This window comes from Tympanuchus pallidicinctus, unplaced genomic scaffold (genome assembly GCF_026119805.1).
Source record: "Tympanuchus pallidicinctus isolate F22 unplaced genomic scaffold, pur_lepc_1.0 scaffold25, whole genome shotgun sequence".
Taxonomy (NCBI): Eukaryota; Metazoa; Chordata; class Aves; order Galliformes; family Phasianidae; genus Tympanuchus; species Tympanuchus pallidicinctus.
Window position 1 is genome coordinate 8735093 of NW_026294742.1, and position 27181 is coordinate 8762273.

The 27181-nt window shown below is 47.3% G+C and overlaps 1 protein-coding gene across 5 annotated transcripts; it reads right to left on the bottom strand.

Annotated features, from left to right (window-relative positions):
* Nucleotides 1-8286: 8286 nt before the first annotated feature.
* KIF3A (kinesin family member 3A) lies at nucleotides 8287-27058 on the bottom strand. Of its 5 annotated transcripts, XM_052689951.1 has the most exons (19): nucleotides 26945-27058; nucleotides 25664-25946; nucleotides 24205-24349; nucleotides 23924-24008; nucleotides 23323-23428; nucleotides 22492-22631; nucleotides 21418-21615; nucleotides 20869-21043; nucleotides 19691-19792; nucleotides 18034-18105; nucleotides 16244-16252; nucleotides 15074-15230; nucleotides 14084-14264; nucleotides 13662-13772; nucleotides 12829-12954; nucleotides 12344-12397; nucleotides 12136-12204; nucleotides 11826-11950; nucleotides 8287-11341 (listed from the first exon to the last, which is right to left on the bottom strand). In XM_052689951.1, exons 1-19 carry the CDS (start codon nucleotides 26948-26950, stop codon nucleotides 11293-11295), a joined length of 2193 nt encoding a protein of 730 aa, XP_052545911.1. In that variant the 5' UTR covers nucleotides 26951-27058; the 3' UTR covers nucleotides 8287-11292. The 5 variants fall into 5 exon arrangements, with proteins under 5 accessions (XP_052545911.1, XP_052545907.1, XP_052545909.1 ...); XM_052689947.1 differs by lacking the exon at nucleotides 18034-18105; XM_052689949.1 differs by lacking the exons at nucleotides 18034-18105; nucleotides 26945-27058 and adding an exon at nucleotides 26106-26320.
* Between the last annotated feature and the right edge of the window lie 123 nt (nucleotides 27059-27181).

Below are 27181 nucleotides of genomic sequence, written 5' to 3' on the forward strand. Positions count from 1 at the left end.
ACAAAAAGGGCTGGGCTGTTGCCCAGCACCCATGGGTGCCATTGCTGCCTCCACAGCACAGTGCAGCCAAGGGTCTAGGAAGTTCCTGGGGGGACTCCCGCCAGCCTCGAGCATTCGGGTGGGCAGCACGGTGTGAAGCCAGTGCTGTGGTGCTGACACTCGTGTTCATGTTCACAGCTGTTGGAGCAGGAACTGCTGTGCCAGGCTGCCACAGTGCTGGCCAAGGTGACCCGCTGCAAGAAGGACTACGAGCCCCTCATCACCAGTCTGCAGAGCCTGCATGGCCAGACGGTAAGCACAGGGCAGGGTGACACCTTCATCCCCAGCAGCTCCAGCATCCCCAGCCCTGAGCACTGCACCCCACGCAGCGGCATCGCAGCCATCCCTGCGTCTCATTCCGGGGCCTGCAGCCATTCCCACACTGCAGGATGGTTCATCATGGGGGGAAGATGCTGAATTAATGATAGAATCATTAAGGTTAGAAATGAATGATCAAGTCCAACCCCAGCCCATCCCCACCGTGCCCACGTCTCCAGGTGCCACATCTCTACATTTCTACGCTTGCAGGAGTGTAGCTGGGTGTTTGTCCCCAGCCCCCCCAGGGCACCTCACCCCATGGCCATGAAATCCGGGGGGACAAATGTGATGGGACCGCTTGCTTTTCCTGCTCCATTGGCTACAAACTGCTGAGCCCTGCTGCGTGTTCACATTTATGCTTCTCCTTCCCCAGAGCTGCTCGCTGAGCACCGACAATGAGATCTACCTGCGGAACTTCTTGCCAGCGCTGGGGAACTTCACCCAGGCTCTGTACCGGCGGATCTCAGCCACGGCTGCAAACTGAAGCCCGGCCCACCGCCTCCACCCTGCGGCCCCCGCACTGGGAGATTGGTTCTACAGCCCTTCACAGTCCTGAGCTCTTCACTGCGTGCACTTCCCCAGCCCTGAACCCAAACCCAACTCGGTCATAAATGCTCAGGAGCACCCTGGCCCTTGCTGCCCTCTATGGCAAAAGGAACATCCCCATCCCCATCTCCATTCCTATTCTCATCCCATCCCATCCCAAGCTCCATCCCTATCCCCATCTCCATCCCTGTTCTCATCCCATCCCATCCCAAGCTCCATCCCCATCCCCATCTCCATCCCCATACTCATCCTCATTCCAATCCCCATCTCCATCTCCATCTCCATCATCTCCGTCTGCATCCCCATACTCATCTCCATCCCCCTCCTCACCCCCATCTCCATCCCCATCCCACCCCAGCACCTCTCTGGCTGAGGCCAAGCTCTCTGCACCCCATAACCAAGTGCTGCCATGTGTCCCATGTGCAGGGGGACACCGGGGACACGTGTCCCCCATCCCCAGTGCTGGGTATTCCCAAAGCAGCTATCAACACAGTTCTTTAACTCGTTCACCTCCCAGTGCAGAGACAAGCAAAACCAAAACCAAATTATCTGCTTCCTGTTCCTCTAATGAGGGGAGGCTTCTCATCCTAACAAGATCAAGATCTAGGCTGAGGCACAGCTCTGCACGGAGGCCCCACTGCAGTGCTCATGAGATCGCAGCAGCAGCAGGGAGCAGGGAGGCAGCACGGCCGGCACGGTGCTTTAACTTTCAGCGTCTGTGTGCTTCTAAGTTATTAATAGCAATGTTAGGAGAGTCTGCAGGGCAGCTGGATCCAATGGCTGCTCACGGGCATCATAGTTCTAGAGATTATTTATTATGTTTTATTTAAATAACTTATTTTTTTACTGCACTATCTGAAGATTCAAGAAGTCCGGGCTGTGGAAGCAGTGTGCATTTCTTCAGCTCAGGCCCAAACGAAAGGGAAAAGGCAGCGTTCAGATGCTTTGTTTTTAACTTATATGATAGTAATGCTGTGGAATACAGCCATATTTAAAATTCTGCTACCTCACTTCCAGGGAACCGTTAGTGCCTGATTAATTGCCTTTCCGCGACAACAAATGAATGTACGCTGATGGATAATTTATTATTCTTCTCTGTATTTAAAGTATTTGTATGATGTCAGAGTTAATATATTCAAACCATCCCGTATTTGGATGTCAGTATTCTGTTTCTCGTTGGTGACTTTGCACTGATGTTGTAGAAATGTTATGCAATAAAGCACTTGTATGGGAATTGCTGAGTCCTGGCCTGCACCACTGATTGAGCACCTGGGGAAGGAGCCTGTCAGCCCTGGGAGCACAGGTGAAGGCAATGATAGGAAGGGATGGAGCCTGGCTCAGCCCCTCTTAGTCCTCATTTAAGGGCTGATGGCCAGTGGGGAAGTATCTCTTGTTGGAGATCTCTGCTTTGTGGAGTCTTCCTGTGAGCCTGATTCTTTGAATGCAGGTGAGTTGCTTGGTTATTCTTGTAATACATTCCCACTGCAGCTATCTCAGACTGGTCCTGCTGCCATTATAGCACTAATCAGGATCTCACTGCATGCTGCTGCTCCACCACTTTGCGCTGCCTTTCAGGTGCTGTTGGCACAGGGCTGGGGATGCTTGGGTGCTGATAGGAAGCAGGCCAACACTGATGCACGTGTGTAATGGGGGCCAGCCGCACCCTTGGCATTGATTTAAGGATAAACCACAGCCCTTCCTTTGGGCCAGAGATTAAAGGGGAAAGTTAAGCTCTGTGGAGAAGGACCTGAGCATCCTGGTGGCCAACAGTGAGGTAGCAGTATGCTCTCATGGCCAAGAAGGCTGCCAGTGTCCTGGTGGATAAAGGGTTAACGAGCATTTGATGAATGCTGTCCAAGAGCCAGCAGTGTGCCCTGATGGCCAAGAAGGCCAGCGGTGTTCTGAGGCTCATCACAAAGTGCGTGGCCAGCAGGCAATGGAGGGTCTGCTCTGCTCTGCCCTGGGGAGGGCACATCTGGAGCACTGCACACAGTGTGAGGCTCCCAGCTGCAGGCAGATGGGGAGCTGCTGGAGAGAGCCCAGAGGAGGGTGCAGAGATGGGGGCCTGGAGCACCTCCTGATGGGGACAGACTGAGAGCCCTGGGGAGGGAGAACCAAGAGGGGATCTGCTCAGTTCTGATCAGTATCTGAAGGGCATTAGGAGGGCCGGGCTGTGTTTGGTGGTAACCAGTGACAGGACAAGCGGCAGTGTGAACAAACTGGAGCCCAGAGAGCTCCATCCGAACACAAAGGAGGAATTCCATGCCGTGAGGTGGCAGAGCCCAGAGGCGGGGGGAGGGGATGACGGCTCTCCAATGGAGTTGCTCACACCTGCCTGGATGCTGTTCTGTGCAGCTGCTGTAGGGAACCTGAGAGGTGATCTCCAGAGTTCTCTTCCAACTCCTACACATCAGTGATTCTGAGCTGCTGGCTGTGCCACACTGCGAGGCCACGGGGACACCAGTGTTGGCATTCCTGGTAACCACAGTCCCCATGGTGTGAGATGCTTCCAGCCACACCGTGGAGGAGCAGCTGGCAGTGCTTCCATGGGAATGGCAGTGGGTTCATCCCTGCAGGATGAGAGCAGCGCAGGAGGAGAGAGGAGCAACCACACGCAGGTGTGTGCAAATTGGCCATCAATTAACACAGACTTGTGAGTAGAGATGGCAGGTCCCCAAAGTGCTGAGGGCAGATGGATGGGATGGGGAAGGTCTGGAGACAAGGCCTGCAGCAGAGGTGGGCTGAGCTGGGGAGCTTCCCAGGAGCACAGCTGGGCTCTGGGACCTCTGGCCCTGCAGGGCACAACGGGGTCACACTGTGGCCATAGGCAGCAGCACCATCGCTGCTGCATCCCACCCTTGGGAAGGGATGCAGGAGTCTGACCTGCCCTGCACCTTGCCCAGCACTCAATGATGTGGTTTTCCACAGTGATTCAGCTGAAGTAGCTCAAAGGTTACATTTTTCTGTTAATTTGGCATTTTTCTTTTAATCAACTCCAGTTCTAGAGCTTTCTACTGTGAGCACTGCAGAAAACACTGCCTGCTGCTGCCCCTCGGGATGCCCACCCTGTGCCACCCTGTCCCCTTCTCCCTTGCACTATTGACATCTGAGCTGTCTGTGCCCGCAGGGAGCAGCACGGTGCTCCCCTTGCTCATCCCTCAAAGAGGTTCCTTCTGAGTCAGCAGCACTGCCTTCAGCCGGGGCATAATTAGACAAACAAACTTACTCTGGCTGCTCCTGAATTAATGGAGAGCTTGCAGACTCTTATCAAGCATCTGATGGCAAGTTGCTATTTGAGTTAGAAAAATACCTATTAGTTATTACAAAACTCCGAAGTTTCCCAGCTCAGCTAATTTCTCAGCATTATTTCCTGCAGTGATGCCACCAGCGCCGGTGTTGTCACCTCCCAGGGTGGTGCCAGGGTGGGACGTGGCATCCCCAGCTCTGTGTCACTGGGGCAAAGCCATGAAGCCACATGTCCCCATGTCCTCGTGGGTGTCACAGGGCCTGAAAGACCAGGGAAGAGGTGGCTCTGGGATGAGCTCACTGTGGCCAGTCAGGACCTAAAGGGGCTGGGGGAAAGGAGGGGACAGACTCTTTAGGGTCTGTTGGGACAGGGCAAGAGGAAATTCTCTCTAATTAAAGATGGGAGATTTAGATTGGCTACAAGGAAGAAGTTGTTTATGTAAAGGTGGTGAGGTGCTGGCTGGCCAGAGAAGCAGTGCTGCCCATCTTGCAGACAGCACAGGTCAGGCTGGGGGGCTCTGAGCACTGCCAGAGCTGGGGATGCTCGCTGTGGAGTCGCTAAAAGTCACTCACAGGTTGCCTTTAGAGGTCCTTCCCAAACCAAGCTGTGATTCTATGTCTCTCAACTCTGTCACTCCTCAGTGTCTCTCAGCTCCCTGCAGGTCAGGAGGTCCCGGTGCCCCGTGCTGACCCAGTGCTTTCTGTTTCTCCCTGTGCAGGTGGAGATAACGACCTAGACCAAACTGTGTGCACACCAAGGGTGCTTTGCATGATTTGGAGATAGTCAAATGACGGGAGAGGCGAGCGATGGAAGCGCTCGCAGGATATTTAGAGGAAAAAAAAATGCAGCTTTGCTCTGTTATCTGCGCGCGGTCGCATCTGCGGTGCTCAGTGCGGCTCACGGCGCCCGAACCCCATGGGGAGAGAAAGTCCTGGGATACGGAGAAACGAAGAAGCAAAAAGCTGCACGGACTTTTCTTTTTGCACCATCTGCCTCCTACCACCGTTATCTGAACGGTGGAAATTTCCTATGTTGAAACGTAATGCGAGATCAGAAGAAAATCTTGACTTCTACAAAAAAGACCTGTTCTCCTAAATGGATATGAGCAACTTTGGAAAGTGCAGATAAGGGAAAAAAAAATCAGTTTTTCCCTCCGTTTCAGCAATTTTAAAGCCATAAATTGAGATGTTTCGCCCAGAAAAGCACAGACAGGTGTGCCATAGAGGCCATGAGCTCCTCGCTGCCCACCCTGCTGGCACTGCTGGTGCTGCTGGCCGGCCCCTGGGCTGTGTGCACACTGCGCTCACAGTCAGCAGTGCTGCTGAGGGAGAGCATCCGCATAGTGAAGGACGTGCAGAAAGAGGTACGGAGCCCAGCACTGGGCCGGGGGGCTGAGCTGCACTGAGATCTCCATGCAGACAGACACACGGACTGCAGGTGTTGTTCACACTGGTATCAATCTCCCTGAATTGTTCCTCTCTTCTCTTTCTCTCAAGGCTTCCTGTGGCAAGATGAACGTGACAGATATCTTTGAAGACAGTAAGGTAAGAGGAAAGCCAGATGAAGAGCTGGTAGAGGGGGCTGCGGGAGGTGCTGGGAGAGCAGGATGGAGTCTGCAGTGGGAGCTGCATGGGATGAGGAGCCTGCCAGTGCTGTGGGGTACCATTACCACTTGGGTTCTTCTGCAGCCAAAAGGGCCACAGGGAGCACAGTGCTGAGCGTGTGCTTCAGCAGCACAGAGCTCATTTGTGCAGGGTTTTCAGAAAGGAAGAGAGGAACTTCTTCCTCTGTCTTGGAGCCCCGTGTCGCTCTCAGACACCCACACTCACTGATGGTGCTGTGCCTCAGGCATCATTAGGTGTGCTATCCCTCTTTAGCCCTTTATCTGGAGGAAGGCTCTTCAGTTAGCAGAAGATTCGATGGCAGATAATAAAGCCTCTTTCTGCTCTCAGAATTGCTGCCTAAGGCGAGAGCCCAGCCCCAGAGTTCCTGTTTTCACAGAAAGGGCCCCCTGCAGGCACATAGCAAGGAGCAGAGCTGGGTCCCTGGGCAGAGGGAGAAGGGAGCAGGGTTTGGGCAAGTGTCAGCCAGCTGCAGACCCGGGCCAGCTGCTTATTGGAGGCATTTGAGGTGCAAGCTGAAGAAACAGGAGCAGCAGCAGCTCCCACCTACCCACCACGTTTCCCAACACAGGCAGCATCGGGAAGGCAGCATTCTACCAGGAAAGCAACCGAATGATTTCCTCGCCACTGTGGATGCTTTTCTTCTCACCTCTTTGGGGCTGAGGATTTGCAGAGCTGCACAAAGCCCAGGCCCAGAGCTGATGCGGCTGAGCTGCGCCTGGGGTCAGAGGAGGGGGGGAGGCTGAGCCACCTACCCCTTAGACTAGAAATGCATTCTTTGTGCTGTTCTAGCCCACTGAAAAGCTGAACAGAGCAGTCTCTTAAACAGCCACATGTGTTTTCTTGCAGATGAAGAGCAGAACTGAGCTTTTGTGTGAAGCTTCCACAATTATCTGGGAGAGCCAGCACTGCCACAAGAACCTGCAGGGCCTCTTCCTCAACATGCGTCAGCTCCTGAATGCCAGCAGCACCCTCAAGGTAAGGCTCTGCCTGTCCCCAGGGCAGCCCACTGCCCTCAGCCCACGGCACCGCATGCAGGTGGATGCTCTGCTGCACCCTGGGGTTCTGCTGCTCACCAACAACTCCATTTATTTGACACACACAGACTCTGGGCACGTTGCTCAGCACTTTGCAGCCATGCGCTGCCCAGTTCTCCTCTCAGCCAAGTCTGTGTAGGAAAACCAGGGCACTGGGCCATCACCTTCACAGTCTGTTTTCCATTGCAGGCACCGTGTCCCATAGCAGCAGGCAACACTACTGCAATGGAGAAGTTCCTCAGGGACCTACATGGATTCCTCCAACGACTTGTAAAAGAGAATTTATTGTTTCCTTTTTAATTATTATATTTGATGCTGTATTTCCAAAGATTATTTATAGTGATTCTTTAAATAAATATATGTATATTTTTTGAGTAAATTTGCTGGCTGTTTCTAGAGGAAAGATGGGTGCAGATTTGCAGTGTAAGTTGATAGGAAACTGTGCTGGGGTGGTGAATAGGGTTCAGACTGCACTGGTACAGATGGAAGTGGACATGCAAGGAGTGAATCTTTGCTTAGAAACAGCCCAAGAGAAGCCAGGCTCCAAGCAGTGCCCACACTTCACAGAACCATGTGGCTAAAGCTAGAGAGACGAGAGGGCTGTAAAATGAGTATGGGGTTGAGCAAGTCCCTTGCTAAGTGTTTGATATATTTGACTCCCCCCTCATTTAATGCTCTGGCATAGCCCTTGGTGGCCCAAGAGTAAAGAGGCTGCAGCTGAAAGAATAGGGAAAGAACATAGCAAAAGCAAGCCATGGAAGGGACAACTCAAAGCTGTGGTAGTGGTCAGGCTTTCCCCAATAGCAGGGGGCAGCCTCACAGGTCTATCAGTCTGCAATTTTGGCATGGTGTAGGAGAGGGCCTTGGAAAGTCCCAGGACTGAAGGGTTTGGTTTGTGCATCAACTGAGTCAGAATACTCAGGGAAGCTGCAGAGTTAGCAGACCACAGAAAACCTGTTACCTGCTGCGTGCGCGGGCTGAGACATCTTCCAGAAGAAATGCAAGGCAAAGGAAACATCACTGCAGGTAACGACTTCATGCTGTGCAGGGGGCACCAGGCCTGCACTGCAGCTCAAGGAAAAGTGTCAGGGTGAGAAGCCTTCTGCTCATCAGTAGCAGCTGTTCAGTGCACGCACACGAGGCAGGGCCACGCACAGCACTGCCTGCGGTTCAGTGCAGTGGCTCCAGCTCAGACTCTCCTGCTCCCAGTGCAGCTCAGGACCCTCCCAGCAGTGGTGCTGCTCCATGGGGTGTAATCTTCCAGTCCTCATCTTTTCTGCAGTCTTGCTGAACCTGCTCTCGTGCTGCCCTGGCTGCAGCTCTCGTGAGAGACCATTGCAGCAGCATCCCCCCAAACCCCCCTCCAGCTCTGCAGATTGCTCCAGCCGCCCCTCCTGGCATCACTTCTGCCTCTCAAAGGATTTACAAAGAGGCTGGATGGATGAAGTTCTTTGAAAAACAGGTAGAGAGGGACAACTAGGAATCAACGATTTTATTTCATGCTCCAGGAACACAATACTGATATGTACAGCATAGGGAATAAAATTTAACCATACAACAAAGGATATTAAAATAAACAGTTGGAAAACAAATAAATAGCCAGACACGTTATACAAACAGATAAGCAGTTTTTCTTCTGTACAGAACCGGCTAAGCAGAACTGCTGAGAAAGGTGAGAGCTGGGTGTGCAGACTGAGTTAGTTACTGAAAGGCACTAAGGACCATTTTCACTTCCCTTGAACCTGAAGAAAGGTTCCACAACAAGTTAATTCTGAAATGATTCATTTACACAGCATTAAACAACACGGCCAGAGAAACTCTCTGCGATTTGCTGGAATGAGGGGAAGCTTTGGTGACGAGATGCAAGGAATGAATAGACATTATCTGCATGCTAGAGTTAAGTGGCATGGACGGGCCTGGGATCTGATGTTTTTGATGGACTGAGCCATCAAAAACACACACAAACTTAAGTCCTTCTCCTTTACGACATGGTAAAGGGACATTTGACATTATTGCAGACTGTCCAGAGCTGCAGAGAGGGCCCATACAGCAAACCTGCAAGCAGGGCTCTGTTGTGAAAGGAAGTTTCCAAAACTTAAGCAAAACAGCACAGTGAAAATGTAAGCCAAGCTGACAGATCATCATGAAGACTGTTCTACATCAAAACAAAGTCCTCTGGTAAGAGCAGAGAATTTGTTCTCCAAAACAAGCCCCTGTACCAGGAAATCACAACCAGTTCCTCCCAAATCTAATTACAAAGCGGTGCAATTATTTACTTGAAGTTTTTCTCTGCCTCACGGGTCTTTGCAACATGCAGAGCACTTTTGTTTTCAGCAGAAATAACAGGAATTCAACCCTTCCTAGTTAGATTTTACGTGTTGTAAATGCAGAGTCAGGATGCACAGTCCCAGTTTTCATTTACTGATGATCTGCTGAGTGAAGAATTCAGAGAATTGAAGTACAGTTCAGGAGAAACACCCTTAAGAACCAATTATTCAACAGAGGAAAGCACAGCAAAACATTAAACAAGAGGAAATAAAGTTTGCCCTTGTTTTCTGCTCAGTCTAGAACATCCCTGCCTGTTTCTAAACTGGCATTTGAGACATTTTCAGTCTGTCTTAGCTGTCAAATTCAACACGATATTCTTAGCTGGAGCACATTCAAAACAAGGTGAACTCCTCGAGAAGAAATGTAACTAGTTTAGATCAGACAAAAATCCTGACTCCTCACCTCTTTCCAAATGCTGGACCAGAAACAACTGCCAGTGTTTGCAGCCGTAGCTTTGACGCGTTTGGGTGACAAAGCCAGGCCTGCTCACTTCTCCCCCAAGATGACGACCAGGTTCTCCTCCCTCAGCACAATCTGAAGAAACACTTCAGAAAAAGCACAGGGGAAGCTGAGAGCTCTTTTCAAATTGCACTGAATGCAGCTCCAGATCAACAGGTGCCCCCTGCAAGACCCATGGTAACTGGCACAGCTGGAGCTGCTACAGACTGGTGAGGTGCATCCAGCTCAACACTGTGACCATGAGAAAGGGCAATCTGCTCCAAGTGCAGTCAGCACTTCACAGGAATGTTCTGGTAATTGCAGACATGGCTACGATCAGGCATGAGACACCAAGGAGTTGTCTTGCTCCTTATACCAAGCTCAAGTATTCAGTTTGTGTTATTAGTCACAGCTTTTTTTGTAACTCTAGGAAGCACGGAGATTAAATGAAAATCATACCTAATTAACACCACACTGGCAAGGGAACTGCTAAGGTACCTGCAACTGCTGTGCTCCAGCAGGAGTTGATGCAGCACACAGCCCAAAGCAGATTCATTTCTGTGATGCAAAAGCAACGTATTGAGAGGTTCAGTGTCTGTTAGCAGCACAAAAAGCAAAGAAAAAGAGCAGCCACCATAAATGGTTATCAGCAGAGACCAGATTTCTTTCCCCTCAAAGCAGTTGGAAAGAGGAGATGGAGCACACAGACACGAACAGCATCAGCTATTTCAGGGGATGCTGCAGCATTGGGACAACTGGGAAAATCACACCTATCCTAAGACAGGAGAAATTCATCCTCAGCTGTGGCCAGGGGTGAGACAAATGGAGCCATAGTGTTCAGTCCCCCTGGTGTTAAAGCCTTCCCCTCAAATAATCTCTGCTGTCCAGATCACGACAAAACAATTCACACCAATTGAAACCACTTCCAGCTCATAAGCATGAAAAGCAGCCAAAGCAATGCAGCAATGCAGCCTTCAGAGGAGGAAAACAGCTCTCTTATCTGTGCATCAGCCCTCACTCTCCACGTTGCCAGCAGATCACACAAATAGACAAAAATCAAAGCATTAGACTACTAGCGTTGCACTTAAACAGAGCATGGTCCCTTCCCACAAACCTCAGGCTAATGTAGCTCTAAGTACTCTTCTACCCAACTACTTTTTGTACAGCAAGACTGCAGATGAAGAGAGTTGTGTCTCAAATACACAACATGATCAGCTTAATAACTACAGTGAAATACTGAAATAAAAAGGCTCGATGCTCTTAACTCAAAGGTTTGCAGCAACCACATTCAAACGGCTCAGTGCAACAGAAGACAACAGTGAAAGCTGCCAGTGATGTGCAAAGCAGGACACAGATTTACCAGCATTAAGTTTTAGGATTCCATTGACCATTTGGAGCTATTATGACTAGTACTTGAACACACCTAGAGTCCTCGTTTCCTCTACATTTCAAGGATTACCAACAATAGTTCCCTGCACAACACATTGTTTAACACATGGAATTCCACAACCATAAAATAGACCAGTTTAATATTATGTTAATATAACATACAGTATACAGGCAACTAAGGAAAAATACATATTATTTTTTAATTAAAGCTCCATCCCAGCAAGGCATGGATTCTACAGCCACTTCAAGCTGTGCCATCTCAACTTCCATATTCTGGCCAAACCTTTCACACTCACTGCTTTTTACGGCAATTCTGAACACGTCACACCTACTGCAGCAGGGAGTCAATGACAGCGCCTGGCTTTGCAGAACGTTTTCTGTTTGGAGAGCAGAAAGGAAAAGAAAAAAAAAACAATAATACCACACACATCATTATACTGTCCAGGAAAGGCAGGGAGCAGCCACTTCTCAGCTCAGAACTACGCATCATCGACCTTGTCACAAGGCAGAACAGCCATGCTGAAATCTTCCCCAGCTTTCCAGCAATAAAACACACGTGCTGTCAGTGTGTCGAACCAGCAATCAGTGAAATAAAAACAAGCAGCCAGAAGAGGGGAATGTGAAGGCAGGAAATCAAACCCCCCCCCACAGACAAAACTTTCTGGACAATATTTTACCACAGTGAAAGATTTCAGCCTGGTTCTACTACACTTGACATCAGTAACCCTTCTATCATGCAGAATTTTAGCATTTTCTCTTAGCTGTAAGTCATCAAACATTTGTCTCAAGTTTGCAGACACCAGCTTAAGCCTTTCCCTGGGAAAACTCCCCATTACATACAGATACTCCAAAGTTCTTCACCTTCGACCAGTCTTGGGCCTGGATCTTCCCTTTGAAGTCCTCGGCCTCTCTAGTTTCATCAGAGATTGCCTCAAGCTTTCTTCAGTGTAAGCTAAGTAAACATGGGAAAGGTCCACCTCAAAGGGCTAAAGAAAGATAACAAAATACCAGAACTATTTAGTAGGTTGATCAGCTGCTCTTTTGGAACACCAGAAAGACTTCCAACAAGAAAACTGAAGTTGAACAGTTTTCCCATGAATACAAAGGGAATGCACAGAAAGCAGAACTTAAACCTACGCAGTTCAATAAAAGCTCATTAAGAGTTACTCACATCTTTTTCTTTCTTGTCCAGGACAGGAGTCTGCTTCCTCATATTGTTTCCTGTATATGCAACACATTTCTTAAAAAAACAGAAAGGCCTATTAGTGAAATGCAGTCAGTTTTACTGAGCACTGTACAGCTCCATCAGTTTATCTCTGGGCTCAGTTAAACTCCTCAAAAGCTTATGCTAACATTAGCTTGTATGTAAGCTAGCTTACCAGCTGCCATTCTCCAATGTCTTCATTCCAGTGAACATAGTTCTCAATCATTTCCTAGACAGAAGATAAGGTCACTGTTAGAGTTGCACAGCCTACACTCCAGATGCATCCCAACAGCCTAGACAAGTTGCTTAAGAACAGCCTTGACCACTCCAAGGTATTTTTAATCCAGGCAGCCATACCACACTCCTCCCCTCCTCGTTTTATAGTCTGAAAGCTACAGAAAAACATCACTCCCAAGCTGTGCACAATGAAGTTCCCACTAAAGCATGGATTTACCATTATGTCGATGCAATCACAACAGCAGTAAGGACTTTCCACACATGCACGTTTGTGCTACAGCTTAACAGACGAGTGTCAGTCAAGTTGCCAGTCACTGCCTTTGGAAGCCAACTCATTTCATTTGTTGGTGGACTAAATAATGCTGGAAGGCTAAGTGAATACTGTATATGACCACATCAAAGGCTTCGGCTCCCCATCTGTACCTGGTAGTCCTGAGGAATGAAGTTGTCTATGATAAGCATCTGAAGACGAAGTTCCCTGCTCAGCTGCCGAATGTTCTCCAGTAAGCCTTCAATCTCTCTCTGATGCTCTTGTTGCAGATCTGCCATCTGTGGACAAAGCATATGAGAGGTCAGAACCAATATGACACAATAACAACTTAAAAGAATTGTTTTCTGCCTGTATGTTTTTGGGAAACAAAAGCAAACTCTAGTTAGAAGTACTAGAATACGTCTCTCAGGAATAAACCTTCCTAAACGTTCTAAGCTCAGAGATGGTTAAAAACAGCATTAAGTTCTTGGTCTCAGGAAAGATGAAATCGGCTTTCTGTCATTCCAAGTACCAACAGCAGGCAAAGTGTGCAAACAAATTCCATCTCTGGCAACATACCAAGGAAAATCTCAGCTCCCGAAGACAAAAACGTGCTTTTCATGAATCAGGAAGGCTTGATACCAACCAAGTGACTGATTAAATGTGACTGAGAGAGAATAAGAGCAATATGCACAAAGAGCAGCAAGCTAAGGGATGTGGGTTTGAGCAGCTGCAAAGCAGGAGACTGGACTGCCAAACAACTTCTATTTTGCTCAGAAATAACCAATGGTTTTCCTTGAGGAAAAGCTCTACAATGTACCCCCAACACAGATCTGACACGAAGCTTAATTTGCTCTTTACAATGCATAAACCAAGCATTGAAAGAATGAGGCAGCACACAGGCCATTTCTAAACTGTAGCACTCTAACCAGAGCGACAAAGCTGATGGCTTGCTCTTTCCACCTACAGCTCCTCCACCACAAGCTGAATGCTTCAGAACACTGACCTCTGATTTTGCAGCCATAAGCATGGTCCAAACTTTCTTCAGTTTTTTTGTTTTTCCCTGTGCTTCTTCCTGGAGGCTGGTGTACTTCTCCTCAATGTCCAAGCGTTCTTGCTGTACACAACATTTAACAGATATCCACACATTAGCACAATCAAAGAAAATATTTCCAACAATATGAACAGGAAGGGAAGTAACTCGGACAAAACAAAGCATTTGCCAAGGGCACAGACACCTGGCTTAGGCAGGCTGGCTGACACTCACAATGATCACACTGTCCTGCAGGTGAGCACTGGTTACACATGCCTCTAAAATGTTTGATTTCTACTGAGCTTCAGAGTCGAGTCATATTTCACCCACACGAAGAGGCAAGGACAAGTAATGGAGCGTCCTACCACTTCCAGATAGCTGGGAGCACAACCCACCTCCTTCTCCTCGAGTTCTTTGCGAAGCTGCTCTGCTCTCTTCCTTCGTTCTTCCAGCTCCATATTTGATTCTTCTAGAAGCTTCTCTTGTTCTTCTGCTTTTGCCAGCAAGTCCACTCCTCCTACAATCACCTTCTTCTCCAGTGCAGACAGTTTCTCCAGCAGGGACTGGTGCTCTTGTCTAGAGAGAGACAGGTAAAGTTGGGAACTTCCTGTCTTAAAGTGCTCACAAGGCAGCCAGGTTCAGCTCAGTTTTTACATCCCAGACAGCACTTATAGGGCTTGAAAAACTTGCCTAGCTGCAAAGGCTTTAAAGTAGGGGTGAGGCAGTGCACAGGGATTTCCTTAACTCCAGCTCCCATCACTTTCATGCAAACAAAACCAACTCAGCAAACGAGTCTCTCCTGCTGCAGTTTCCCTCTGTCAGGGGCTGCCAGGCACAAGTGGTGTTACCAGGATACCAGGGTGCTCCCTCCCACCCCAAGAGCCCAGCACAGCGATGCTGGGATGCAGACAGACTGCAACAGGTTGTAATGGAACAGAAGCAAGCGAAACGAGGTCACAAAGTGCAGCTGAGAGATAAGCCAGGAACGCCAGCAGCTGTTGAGTGTGCCCACAACATGGTCATGGGCTGTAAGGAACCCACTTTGCTATACAGCTACTGCCCACTAGCAAGCAGTACAGCAGTTCTGCTACTCTTCACTGGCCTCCAGAGTTCAGAGGATTCGTTTTAAGTTTCTAGGCCATCTCAACTAGATAAGGCTAAGAGAAGAGTGGTAGAAGAATGAAGTTTCTTTTTGCTACCTGCTCTAATCTGCAAGCACAGAGGAAGCTCCTCTTTCACTCTGATAACAGCAAGAGCTGATGTTCAGCTTACACAAAGCTTGACTAGCATCTCACCATGCATCTCCACATATTGATATCTGACTTGTAGATTAAGGGAGGAAAAACCCACAACACCACAAAAACTACTCAGAACAGGGCACTCACTGAGCTTTAAGCAAATCTTTTTCTCTCTTCTCCAGTTCAGCTCTGGCTTTATTTCTTTCTTCTTCTTCCATATCAAGCTTAGTTTCAAGAGCTTTTCTCTCCTCTTCAATCTTTGCTTGCATCTCTACCATCTTATCAGGGGAAACTTTCTTTTTCCCTTTCAAAGAGTGGGGAAAAAAATATTTCACAAAAATAATACAGTCTCTGTATCACAGCATTTTTTTTCCCCTCAAGTTAAAATTTAATTCAATGTTTAAGTGCAGTTATCCATGTCAGAAGTCATGGATTCCAAGCTGAGCACATCTCAGTCTTTCAAATCCCATTTTAATGTTTGCTTATTTGCCTCCAGTACTTACAACAAAATACATGAAGAATACTTGTGGAAAAGAAACATTGCCTAAAGAGAAGCCTGAGTCAGAATCCTGGATGCCTTAATTATGCAGGTTAGACCAACTGAAGGAAAAAAGAAGATTGGAACCCAGCCTATACAGATCTCCCCAAAACCACAAGTCTCCCACAAGTTTTACATCCCCCTTTACTCGTTACAAAATGACAAACCCTTCACTTTGTTTTGCTCTTCTCTGGACATGAGAGAATTACCCACAGAATCCAGATGCCTAGAAACGAATAGAAACTGTCTAGTATTAAGAGACTTCCACAGTGATGTAATGCATATGGTCAAAGTACACTTGAAAATGTTGTTGCTCACTAAAAGGCTTATTTCCCTTCAGTCTTCGTGCCATTCACTTTTGTTTATATTCATTTATAACCTCCAGCAGAGGCAAAGATACACTGGCACCTGTAAGCATGCATGCACACAAGAGCACTGTAAGGACCTCAGCGCTACAGCAGAAAATATCTTGGCTTCCATCTGCTAAATTTAGGAGCTAGATCCCTCACACTCATTTCTGGATCTGCAGAGAAAATCCCTCACCAGTTAGTTTTCAGGTAACCCAAGATGGAAGTTTTATTTCAAGAAGTGTTATACAGAGATCATCACATGAAGAGGTGAAGCAGATAAAGGTTTGCAACATACTGTTACACAGCCCTGTGTGTTTTCAGTTTTGGAGACGAGTGAACTACACTGAGTGGGAGGAGCTTGAACGAGCTGTGCAATTGTATTTTGAGGGGCTGAAAAATCTATTAGTGAAAAATCAAAATGACACCAACCTGCTTGATCTTGCATTAAGAGGAAGGAGAAAGCACATCGCAGAGAGGCAGCGTACACATAAAACAGGAGGAAATAAAATATATTACTGCTTGATCATTTGGAACAAAGTTCATCAGCATCAGAACAAGCACTGATTTTACATGCACGTTTCCAGAGTAGAAAACGGAATAATCACTAAGAAATGAAACCCCATCAGAGTGAATATTAACGAATCACCATTTTGTGCTAAAGCACAGAATGTTTCTGCAGTGTCCTTTGCATGTCCAGGATGGTTTGAACTCACTCCTGCATTCCTCTGCCCATCCAATGCAATGCAGAACTTAACGTAACATTACGAGCCTGCCGCAAAGATCATGCCCTAAGAAACAGATTGGAGGTGTCTTCTTCATTAACAGACCTAGTGTTTTTTCCCCTTCCTGAAGGCAGCCAATTCTCTTAAATTACCTGCAAAATCTTAGCATACAGAAGACTTAAGTTTTAACCAAGTTAAACCGAGCCAATTTTTTTGCAAGATAATGACAATTGCACATAAGATATTAGTGGGTTAATTGGCAGTAACTGATGCTTCCATAGAGGTATAGAGCCAGGTTTGGTTATTTAAGCAAATGCAGTAAGAAAAGCAGGACAGGGAAAAGATGAAAGGCACCACATGCAGAAGGGCTACATGTGAGGACAGTTAATATCCCAAACCACACAGACAAACCACAAAAGCTCAGTGCAACCTCTGCAACATCTTCAGACTTGAAGGAGATGGACTGATCCATCCATCAGTGGTTTGCTTTAACTGTCCTCATCCAAAGAGAAATATTCAGGTTTTGAGCAAGCTTCGAAAGAGCAAGTTTGAAGCAAGCAGGTTTCCAAATGTATCACCATTATCCACAGGTCACACTTAGGCTGTGAGCCTTCTTACCTGTGACCACTTCCCCTGAGCTGATGCTTTATACTAACACAGCTACTAACATTAATTTAGGTGTAAACTAAAGGTTAGGTATACACAGCAGGACTTCCCAGGTTCCCCACATACAGAAGTGTGGATTACAGCTAAACACATCAACCACAACGACTGGTAAAGCTCCTACAAGTTCAAAATATGATTTTTTTTGTTTGTGTGATTAAAAGCAAACACTGACTGTAAGTCTTTCAAAGGAACAGCTTTCTTCCTCTGATCAGGAGCAGACCAAACTTTCCTCGCTGTTAGAAATCAAGACCCTTTGCTCTTCTCAACTATGCCCTCCTGTGGCACCCAAAAACTTAACCTCATGAGGCAGTCTGAAGAAAAAGCAGCAACCACTGCCCTGGTTTTGGGTTGTTTTTTGAAGGTCTGCCAAAATAAAACCAAGCTGTTAAGAAGTTTTCCCTTCTAAGTACAAAACTAGTGTAGCTTAACTGCTGACTGTTCATTCATTCAGTCCAAACTTAGTTTTAGGAAGGCAACATCCAATATAACGTAACACCTTCCAAGAAGAAAGCTGCTCAGACTTTTTCCTGACATTTTAGAGGGTTTGTTTAAAACAGGAATTGCAAGCTTCCGACCTAAGTTTCCCAAATGTCTTTAAATCTTGTTAAGTAAGCCTACTGAACCGCTCGCCATTCCCCGTCTTGCTGACAATGTGCACATCAAACCACCATTTCAAGCGTGAAAGCAACAAAGGAAAGGCATGCTTTAGCCAAATTGTAGGTTCAGGTTTATCTTCCAATAGACATAGCAGGGGAAAGTGCAGCACTGCCAAATGAAATGCACAGATCATGGAAAGGCCAAAGCTTAAAGGACTTAAGAGCTCCCACTCACTAGTGAAGGACTTATCCAGAGGTTTCTCTATGACAGAGCATGTGGAGTCTGAACTACTGCTGCTGCTACTGCCTGGAAAACAGAAATGAGTCCCACAGAAAAACCCAGAGAGGAAGAAACATGCAGATGGGAAGTTAGTTCTAAGGAAAAGAAACCCAGAAGAGACAGCAAAATAGTTTTTAAAGGCACAGAGTTCTCATTAGGAAGCATTTGCTAGAATCCCCCCCAGACTCAGCTTGCAAAGCCATCGTTTCCCAGCACAGAATGGCATGCTCAGAGAGACAGTTCAGTTAAAACCCATCTTAACAAGCCCATAGCTTAAAATCTCATGCCAAGGCTGCTTCCATTTCAAGCAATAGCACAGAAAAACAGATCACAGTGAAGGTGGCTGTGGATATCTACAGTAACAGAAGATTCAGTGACCAGGATCCTTCCCAGTGTTACGTACATGGCAATATACACTTCCCAGTCTAGAAGAGAGAATCAGCTTACACAGGGACAGCCACTGTGCAAGCTCCTGCTGAGCACAGCCTTACTTAGGGAACTTAACTTCCAAACAAGCTGCTCTCGTTAAGCAACAGCTATTTCCCCTCTGTTCTTTTCAAGCAGTATTTTAAAGACAGCTTTCTCTTGTGGCGGATTTGGGCAGAAATTATTCCTTGATGGATAGAATGGTCAATCTGTTGATCCTCCTGCTTCTAGAAAGCACCAATGGGGAAAAATGAAGTAAAATGGTGTGTTACAACCAGCACGAGGCTTGGAAGGTGTAATTTATGATTCTGCTTGGACAGACATCAGAATGAAGGGGAATCTACTTAATGCAGGAATGCTGTTTAAAGAGATGCGAGTGATTTAAGACAGTCAGTTTAAACGCCAGCATTTACTGGACAAATTGGAAATTAAAGCACAGCACTGGGCTTGACTTCCCTACTCCCCATGAATAAACAAAGGCTCCAGGGATGCAGCAGGCTCCCTACAGTTCTCCATGGTACAGTGACCTGCAATTCTAGGCTCAGCAGCATCCTCTGGGGCTTAGACACTACGTGCTAGTTTATCACAGTGTAGGATAAAGTAGACTTTGCCATGGGATTTCCAGAGCGTCCCCAAATAAGGGATGTGTGGCTCCCATTTAGCATTTCAGCTAGCACACAGACACCCCCAAAGGTCAAGTTTTTCCTCTATCAGCATAAAATAGGATGCCAGAATGAAGCCAGTTATTGAACATCCACAGGACAGATGAATCCTTTGCCTCCACCGCAGCCAAAATCCCCGCCTAAGCCATGAGAATGGCTACAAAAGAACACATCTGCCGACCTCTGATTTTTGGTGTCTTCCTCCTCCCATGTCAATGAGAGGGGAAGTTCCACAACATGAGTCACAAGCCATACGCAGCCACCTTGCGGCAACCAGGGAACCACCACAGAAGAGGATGTCACCACAAGCACAGCTACCCAAGTGGAAGCAGATACCACACAGGAGCGGAGCCGTCAGCTACAGACGGCACCAAAGAGCCGTGTTTCTAGGGAGGCATGATAATTGCAGCGGCAGGAGGGCAGCCCTACAACTCCACTTCTCCCTGCCTGGCTCTACAGTTCCTGACACAAGCTGCTGGGCAAAAGGAAATTGGTGGCACTGACAGGATTCTCTGCTGCCTTACCCCGCCGTTTCTTCCGCTTCTCCCCATCTTCTCCAATCTCCCCATCATCCTCTTCATCTTCTTCTTCAGAAGAACTTGTCTCAGAACCAGATATCTCTTCTCCTAGAAACAAAAAGTATGCTTTTTGATGCTTCATTAGAGCCTTCCAATAACACTGACTTGTTATTGTGACAGCAGCACTGATCTGAAGTCAGCAGTGTCTGATATCAGCCTATGAGTAGCTGCAGAAGTCAATAACTTTCGAGGAGATGGCTTGCAATAGCTTTGGAAAATTAAGGCTATATAATGCCATATAATGCTGCCAAGTCAGTGTGTATGGTAAGCACCACTCGTATGGTAAGTACCACTCACTATGGTAAGTACCCTGGTATCCTTGAAATGCTACATTATGTTTGCTTAGAAGAAATTCACAATATCTTCATTTCCATCAGAGGCAGAAAATGGTCAAATGAACAACGCTATCTGTTCTATAGTTCAGTACCTACAACTTTAAGAAGTCACCTGTAGCACACTAGGGACGAAACAGCTATGTCTAGATTCCAGGCCCTGAAGAAAGCATTGCTATTTCCTGCTTCTCCTTAATGGTAGAGGTTCCAAGCAGTAAGCCTTACTGGAGTTACTGCTAGAGCTATTTTGTGCTGTGAGCATCTTTGGAGATGGATGTCATATCAAGGGCATTGTTCAGGAAGAATCCTTCTGGAAAGATCCTTGAATGCTGGTAGATTAATCACTATCGCAAGCCCATAAAGTTCCAAAGCTTAAAGAAGCTTCTTGTTTCTTCTATGCACTAATTAGATAGTCAGTCTCAGTTCTAGCCACACAAATTCATTTCATTTTAGTCCAAACTGGATCTCAGCTCAAGCAAAGAAAACATTTAGCTTTTGTTATCACGCACTTTAAATCCCTACACCACATCCAATCATACCCAGAGACCCCTCAGGTTTTCAGCACACACTAAATTCAGTCCAGAATCCACCACCTTATGCTAGTGCCAAGTGCCACCTAGCGAGCAAAGCCAGGCCCTGCGCTGGGAGCATCCTGCTGGGTCATCAGTGCCAGAACAATGACTTGCAATCAGCTACTGAATTCATGAGACACTTTCAAATGGCCAAGACTTCTCACAGAAGCAGAACCAGCATCAGTCTGGAGAGAAATACTAGGTGGAAGGGGAGTCTCACCTTCTTCCAGTTTTTTCTTAAGCTCTTCAATTTCTTTCTGAAACTGACGCAGCAAAGCATCCTTGGGGTCCTCATTAATCCTGGCCTTGTTCTTAATGTTCTTGGCTCGGTTTGCATATCTCAGAGTGCTGATAGTCTCATCGTAATTGTAGTCTGCTGGACCAATGTTTGCACACTAACACATGGAAGAACAAGTTAATGGAGCGTAAAGAATCAGAGTCCAGAACAAATGACCTCACAGGAACCCAGCCTTAGCTCCAACAGTACGGTACTGCCATCCTTTCCCAAGCCTTCCTGTTGCTTTTACACCGAGGTTGCTTTTGTCTACCTAAATACAGCTTGTACTTCATCTTACACATTGTATTTACATCTTGTTTAGATCCTTGCCTGTGCAGACAGGAGACACCAAAAGCATGCAAAAGGTTTTTTCAACTGCAATGCTCCGAAAAGAACAGGTAAATGGCAGGCTGTTCTGATGGCAAAGTCACTATGCTATCCCTGTATGAACAGATCAACAGCTGCAATTTATGAAAGCATCTCAGAGCTTACCATCATGGTTTTGGAGTTGCCCCCCAGGGAATCCTGAAGGAGTCGTGTAAGCTTGGAGTTGCGGTAGGGCACATGAGTGCTTTTGCCATCCACCAGTGCTGAAATGACATTCCCCAGGGTAGAAAGAGAGAGGTTGATCTTAGTAGCTTCCTTCAGTCGCTGCCCCGTTGCTCCGGTTTTTGCTTGTCTTTCAGAACCCTGGAAAAGGAAAAGGAAGCAAAAGCAATTGCAATAAAACCTGCCACGTGATCTCTCTCCAAATAGCATAGCTACCCCTAAATCGTTGCTAATGGTCAACTCACAAAGCACCTCCATCATTACTAGAGGACCTAGCTATGTACCTCAGACATCATTGACAAGACAAGTGACAGGTGCCAAGTGAAGCTTTTGGTGCCAGCAAATTCTGAATTGCTGGAGGTAACAACTGAGAAAAATACAGTTTTGTCCCTGTGAATGAAAATAATATTAGAAACAAGTCAGCAGTTACAAGGCACCTCAGCTCCTGTCTTTTCTACCGAAGGTCAAGGGAATGAAGTGACACTGCAATTGTTCTACAGGTAGTTTCAGAGCGTGACATAAACACACCTCATGTAAATAAAGTAACAGATAACACACAGGGCTTTGAGTGTTCCCTTCCTTGCCTGTTCTCCAAGTGAAGGTACTCCAGTGTAAAATCCGGGCTACAAAGCCTTTTATCAACACAACTACATTGGTTCAAAGTGAGCAACAGAGGGTGGGAACTTGCACGAGTGAAGAACTGCATGGTCACAATCCCCTAGGATGATTACACTGGAAAAAAAAAAAACTTTGCAAAGATCCAGCTCTGATATCCAGCATGCTCTTTCCAGTGCAGACTATATTATTTACAATTACTTCACAGGAAGAACAGAGCCCTCACACAGCACAAGGTCACATACCCTAGAGGCTCTTTCTGGCACACATCTGATTTAAAGCACTGAGTGAATACTCCCTACAAGTCAACTGTCAGACAGAATCCCAGGCTTCAAAGCCTTTAGCAGTCCTGAGGAGCCATGCCCACCACGTTTTGTGGCAGCAGCTGCTGGTTCTACTCACAGCAAGATCCACGAGGTGCAGTTTGCCCATGCGCACGTGCATGTTCCCATCAACTCCCTTCTCACTGCACTCGATGGTGATGGTGAAGATGGCGTGTGAGCGAGAGCTGTGCTCGTTCATGTTTGTGGCACCAACAGAACCTTTTAATTGAGAAAAAGATCAATGAATCACACTCAATTTACTCCCAACTCTACATGCAACCCATTTTTTCAGAAGATGGAAAAGATGCCCAGGCTCAGCAAACTGTGCTGGACACTGAAGTTGTAGCACAGCCTAGACTAGAAGTGTTGCTGCCTTCAGTAGGTCCAAGCTGACCACAGGTCCCATCTGAGAGCAGCAGTAGCTCTCATTTGTTTCTTTTTAAAAGTTACAAAAAAAAAAAGTCACTAGCCTAACACTTTGGCAGCTGATCCATGCAAAAAGCTGCTTTTTATTTTTTTTTTAATAAATCAGAGCAAAGCAATCCACAAGAGCAGCAACAGTAACTCAGAATTTTACTTCATAGAAGAGCTTAATTAAGTCTTCCAGAAAGCATCAACAACCTTCTGTTCACAAGACAGGGCTAGTCTTTGGTCATCCAGATTAGAACAGAAGGAAAGAACCATGACAAGCACTCGTAGCCCTGACAATGCTGACTGCCTTCACTGCTTCCCCCTGCCTGGCTGACTGAGGCACAGCCTACTTCACCTGTCCCTGCACAAAAGGCATCAGGGAGGGGACATCCCTTTTGCTCTGCACCATCAGGTCTAGAAGCAAGATCTCAAAGTCTCAAAATCAGACCCTCACTCTGTCTGACAGAGCTGTCAGCCTGCCCACTGTGGGACTACGTACGGTTCTTGTGGCCCAGAGTCATGATTCTGTCCATATCATCTGCGTTGTTTACGACATAAGCTGAAAGGTCTTTGATATAAACTCCCACATCAGGTCTCTCTTTAACCTAAGAGAAAAACAGTTTAGAGGGAGCATGCTTAGAGCCCACACAGCAAATCTCAGTGGCACTGTATTAGTACAGTGATTTACTCCCCCAGATTCTAGTTTGCGCAGAGAACACTGCAGTACTCCAAAAGGATAGCTAGGGAATCAAGACTCAAGCAGGATAATACTTCACTGGTCCTCCCTAGAGGCAAATACAGATTTCAGATCTCAGATTTCAAATCTCACTAAGTCCTAGACTGACTGCCAAGAGGCCTTTACAGGAGAACTGCACGGATGAAACTGACTCAGCAGAGAGCCATTTTCTCACTGTACAACAGAGCAAATTGAAGAGACTCAGAGAAATCATGGTGATATCCAACTGCTGCTGTATCTCAAAGGAAACACTGCACACACTGAGGAGTCCAACCTCCCAGATCCCTTCAAATGCTCTCTGGTCTTCACAATAATCTTGCACAAGGACGTGGAACAAGCATCAGATTCAGAAGAGCAGGCTCACCTCTAACCTCTGTGACTGGTCTTTTCCTAGCAGATCCCGCACTTCTTCATTGTAAATTTCCAGGTAAGACACACGAACTAAAAACCTGAAGGCAAACAGTTGGGAAGCTTTCTTAACAAGATATTTGTTAAAGTCCAGGAGACACGGAACGCAAAGAAAAAGCACCCATACATAAATACATTCCTGACACCCCATCAAGACTGGCCTAAGTCGTTACTGAGGTCAGGCTTCTTCTACAGATGGACAAACAAAAGACAGGAGCAGTAAAGGAAGGTGTTTACCTTGTATCCCCCTCTGCTTTGGCAATGTGACCAAATATATGGGCGAAGGAATTTGGAATAATGCCTCTGAGCTCAGGAACTGCTCTGACCCCTTCCATGGTAAAAGTCTTGCCTGTTCCAGTCTGCCCGTATGCAAAAATAGTGCCTGAAGAACAAGAACATACTAATGAATGTCATGCAGTTGTATAACTGTAGTTTTACCTCATCAATTCTCAGCCTGATAGCACTAAACACATTTTTATGGACTTGAAACTTTTCACCCTCTCCAGTACGCATTGCTCAATGCTATGAGAAACAGAAATGCTGGACAACCACAGCAAAAATGTTCAAGCCACTGCTTTACCCAGCCTGAAAAATATTTAAGAAGTAGTCAGCTTGTTTGAGCTGTATAGAGCAATTAAAGGGTTGAGAACCAGTAGACATATGGCTCACACGGAAAAAATTAAAATCAGACTAATTAATAGCATTGTCAATTAGAGAAAGATCATTATATACCAACCACAAAACCAACGACTGCTAGCACTTCAAGCCACAGCAGAAACATGAGGCTCCCACAACACAGGTTGCAGTACAAGTGTCCAGTTCTGAAACTGCAAATGCAGCCACAGTTTGGACCAGATAACCATCCCCAAGGAAACCAATGAGAGAGTTTACTGAGATCTCAGCCCAGACATTCCAGAAACACAGAGGTTAATTAATTTTGTCCCAGCACAAAATGAGCTCAACTCAAATTAAGCTCATTGACAAGTCACTGGCATTACTGTTGGGAAGAAATGAATTTTAATCAGCTGAAGATGGGTGTGTTAGCACAAAAGCTTATTAGGTATTTTGCAAACCTTTAAAAACCTTCTTAATCTGTTGCTTACAGCACAGATCAGAAGCAGTTACAGAAAGCAGTAATTTGTTACCTTACTGCAGTATTCTTTCTTCTACACGTTGTATTTGCATGCATAACAAACACACACAAACCACGGACACGTTCTTCCCAGCTGCAGGAAGCAACCAATTATCTGCCAGGCAGAGCTGATGGGTGTAACTAGTCATCTTAGTTTGTAACAGCAAGTTTTAGAGATGAAAATGCAGCACTTATATGCACAAGAAGAATAGGCATACCTAGATACTGCAGGACCATGGCAGCTGCTGGGGTACTGAAAGTGTATAGCCAAGAGTCGCTGAGAATTCTGATAATGAAATAAAGCAGTCTCCTTTGCAGACAGAAGACAGAGAAAGAAAACATACAGCTCACCAGCCTCACTTGCTCACTGCTGTCTCCCACTGTTAGCAACCTCAGCACACATCACCACGGTGGTACTCCGTAAGGAGCACCATCTGGTTGCTGCAGGTCAGAGGCCAGAATAGAAACGACAGAGATGTGGCCCTCGTAAAAGAAGGCTTCCTGTGAGATCATCGGGGACACCAACAGCACAAGGAACATAGATGAAATAAACCAGGAATTTACCATTGTAGCCTTCCAAGACGGAGTCAATAATAGGTCTTGCAGTTAGGTTATAGACATCCAGCTGCTTACTCTCTGGTCCAAAAACAGTGTCAAACGTGAATGTCTTAGGAGGTTCATTGGACGAGTCTGCTTTGTGGACTGTGATGGTTCCTCTCATCTCATCCACACTGACTGCCATTTTGTACCCCGTCGCTTTCTCTCGCTCGTTAAGGGGCCGGCACCGAACAACCACCTTGACATTATCACAGCTCTCTGGCCTGTCCGGCTTCTCAGGCTTGTTGATCTGCAATTATGAAAAGGCAAAACACTCACAGGCTGCAGCACTCCTGTAACAAACCCATGTGCTTAAGCTGTAGACGCATGCTTCTCAGCAGAAGCATAAAAGCCACACTTAGCCCAGAACTGGTTTATAATTAAAGCTAAGGGAATACCCTGCACTTACTCCGTCAAAGCAATCTTCTGTTTGCAACTGCAGAAACCAAATGAGTTAAACCTGAGAATTTCATTCATCTGTTAAATCCTTCAGCAAACAACTTTGTGCCTGCAAACAGCTTGCTGGAAGCAGAGGCTTTTGTGCCTCTCCTTTAAATTCACGGAGCTCGTTGTCCGAATAGGGAGCACAAGGAAACAGCCTCAAACCTCACCGATGACATCAGCAGATAGCAGAGGGCATTGGCTGAAGAATTCAGACAAGCTTCAGTGCGTTTGTTGAAGGTGAATGACTCTGAAAACTCAAAGGTTGGCTCACAGGACTTCACACAGCCTTTCTCTCTCGGTTACAGACGCGGATTTGGACACTGAACTGACTGACAGTGCTGACAACGCTTCTCCTGACAGAGGAGCTCCAAAAGCCGCTGGCCGCAGCCCGAGGTGCCGCCCGCTGAGCGATGCCACGGATCAGCACTCAGCCATTTGTAAATCCTCGGATGTCAGCAGGGAACAAACCGCTCCCCGAGCTCCTCGCCTCCACATCCGCAGGGCCTTTAGCAGAGGCTCTGACAGACGCAGAGCTGCTCCCATCTGGGTGGGGAGGGATCTCGCATCCCACATCCCGCACCCCACATCCCCCCCCCAGGACGGCACAGATGCCGCAGTGAAGCCGCACGGATCGCCGCGCCGTCACCTCCAGGCTCCGCGCCGGGCCCGCGCCGCCCCACCGATCCCCACGGGCCGCGGTTCCCGTCAGTGAAAAAACAAGAGTGCGAGAAGCGGCCTGCGGCGTCCCCAGCCGCCATCCCGCTCCCAGCCCGCCCCACGTTCCCGTGCCCCGGCGCTGCTCACCGGCATGGCGGCGCGGCCGTGAATCGCCGCCGGTCGCAGGAGCCGCGGGGCCGCACGGCGGAACAATAACAGCACCGCGCCTGCGCCCGCCCCCCACCGCCCAGGGCTTCGGCCAATCATCGCGCGCTGCGGAGACCGCGCAGCCAATGGCTCGCGGGGAAAGGAGGGGCTCGGCCCGCCCCCCGCAACCACGGGAGCCGAGCCGCAGCCAATGGCGTGAGAGGAGAGGAGGAGGTG

Excerpts from the sequence above, each read along its gene's own strand:
- KIF3A (XM_052689951.1), bottom strand. Across the intron at positions 24,009-24,204 it reads AAAGCAGAGGGGGATACAAG|GTTTTTAGTTCGTGTGTCTT; the intron begins GTAAACACCTTC and ends GTTTGCCTTCAG. Across the intron at positions 19,793-20,868 it reads TAAGAAAAAACTGGAAGAAG|GAGAAGAGATATCTGGTTCT; the intron begins GTGAGACTCCCC and ends TTTTGTTTCTAG.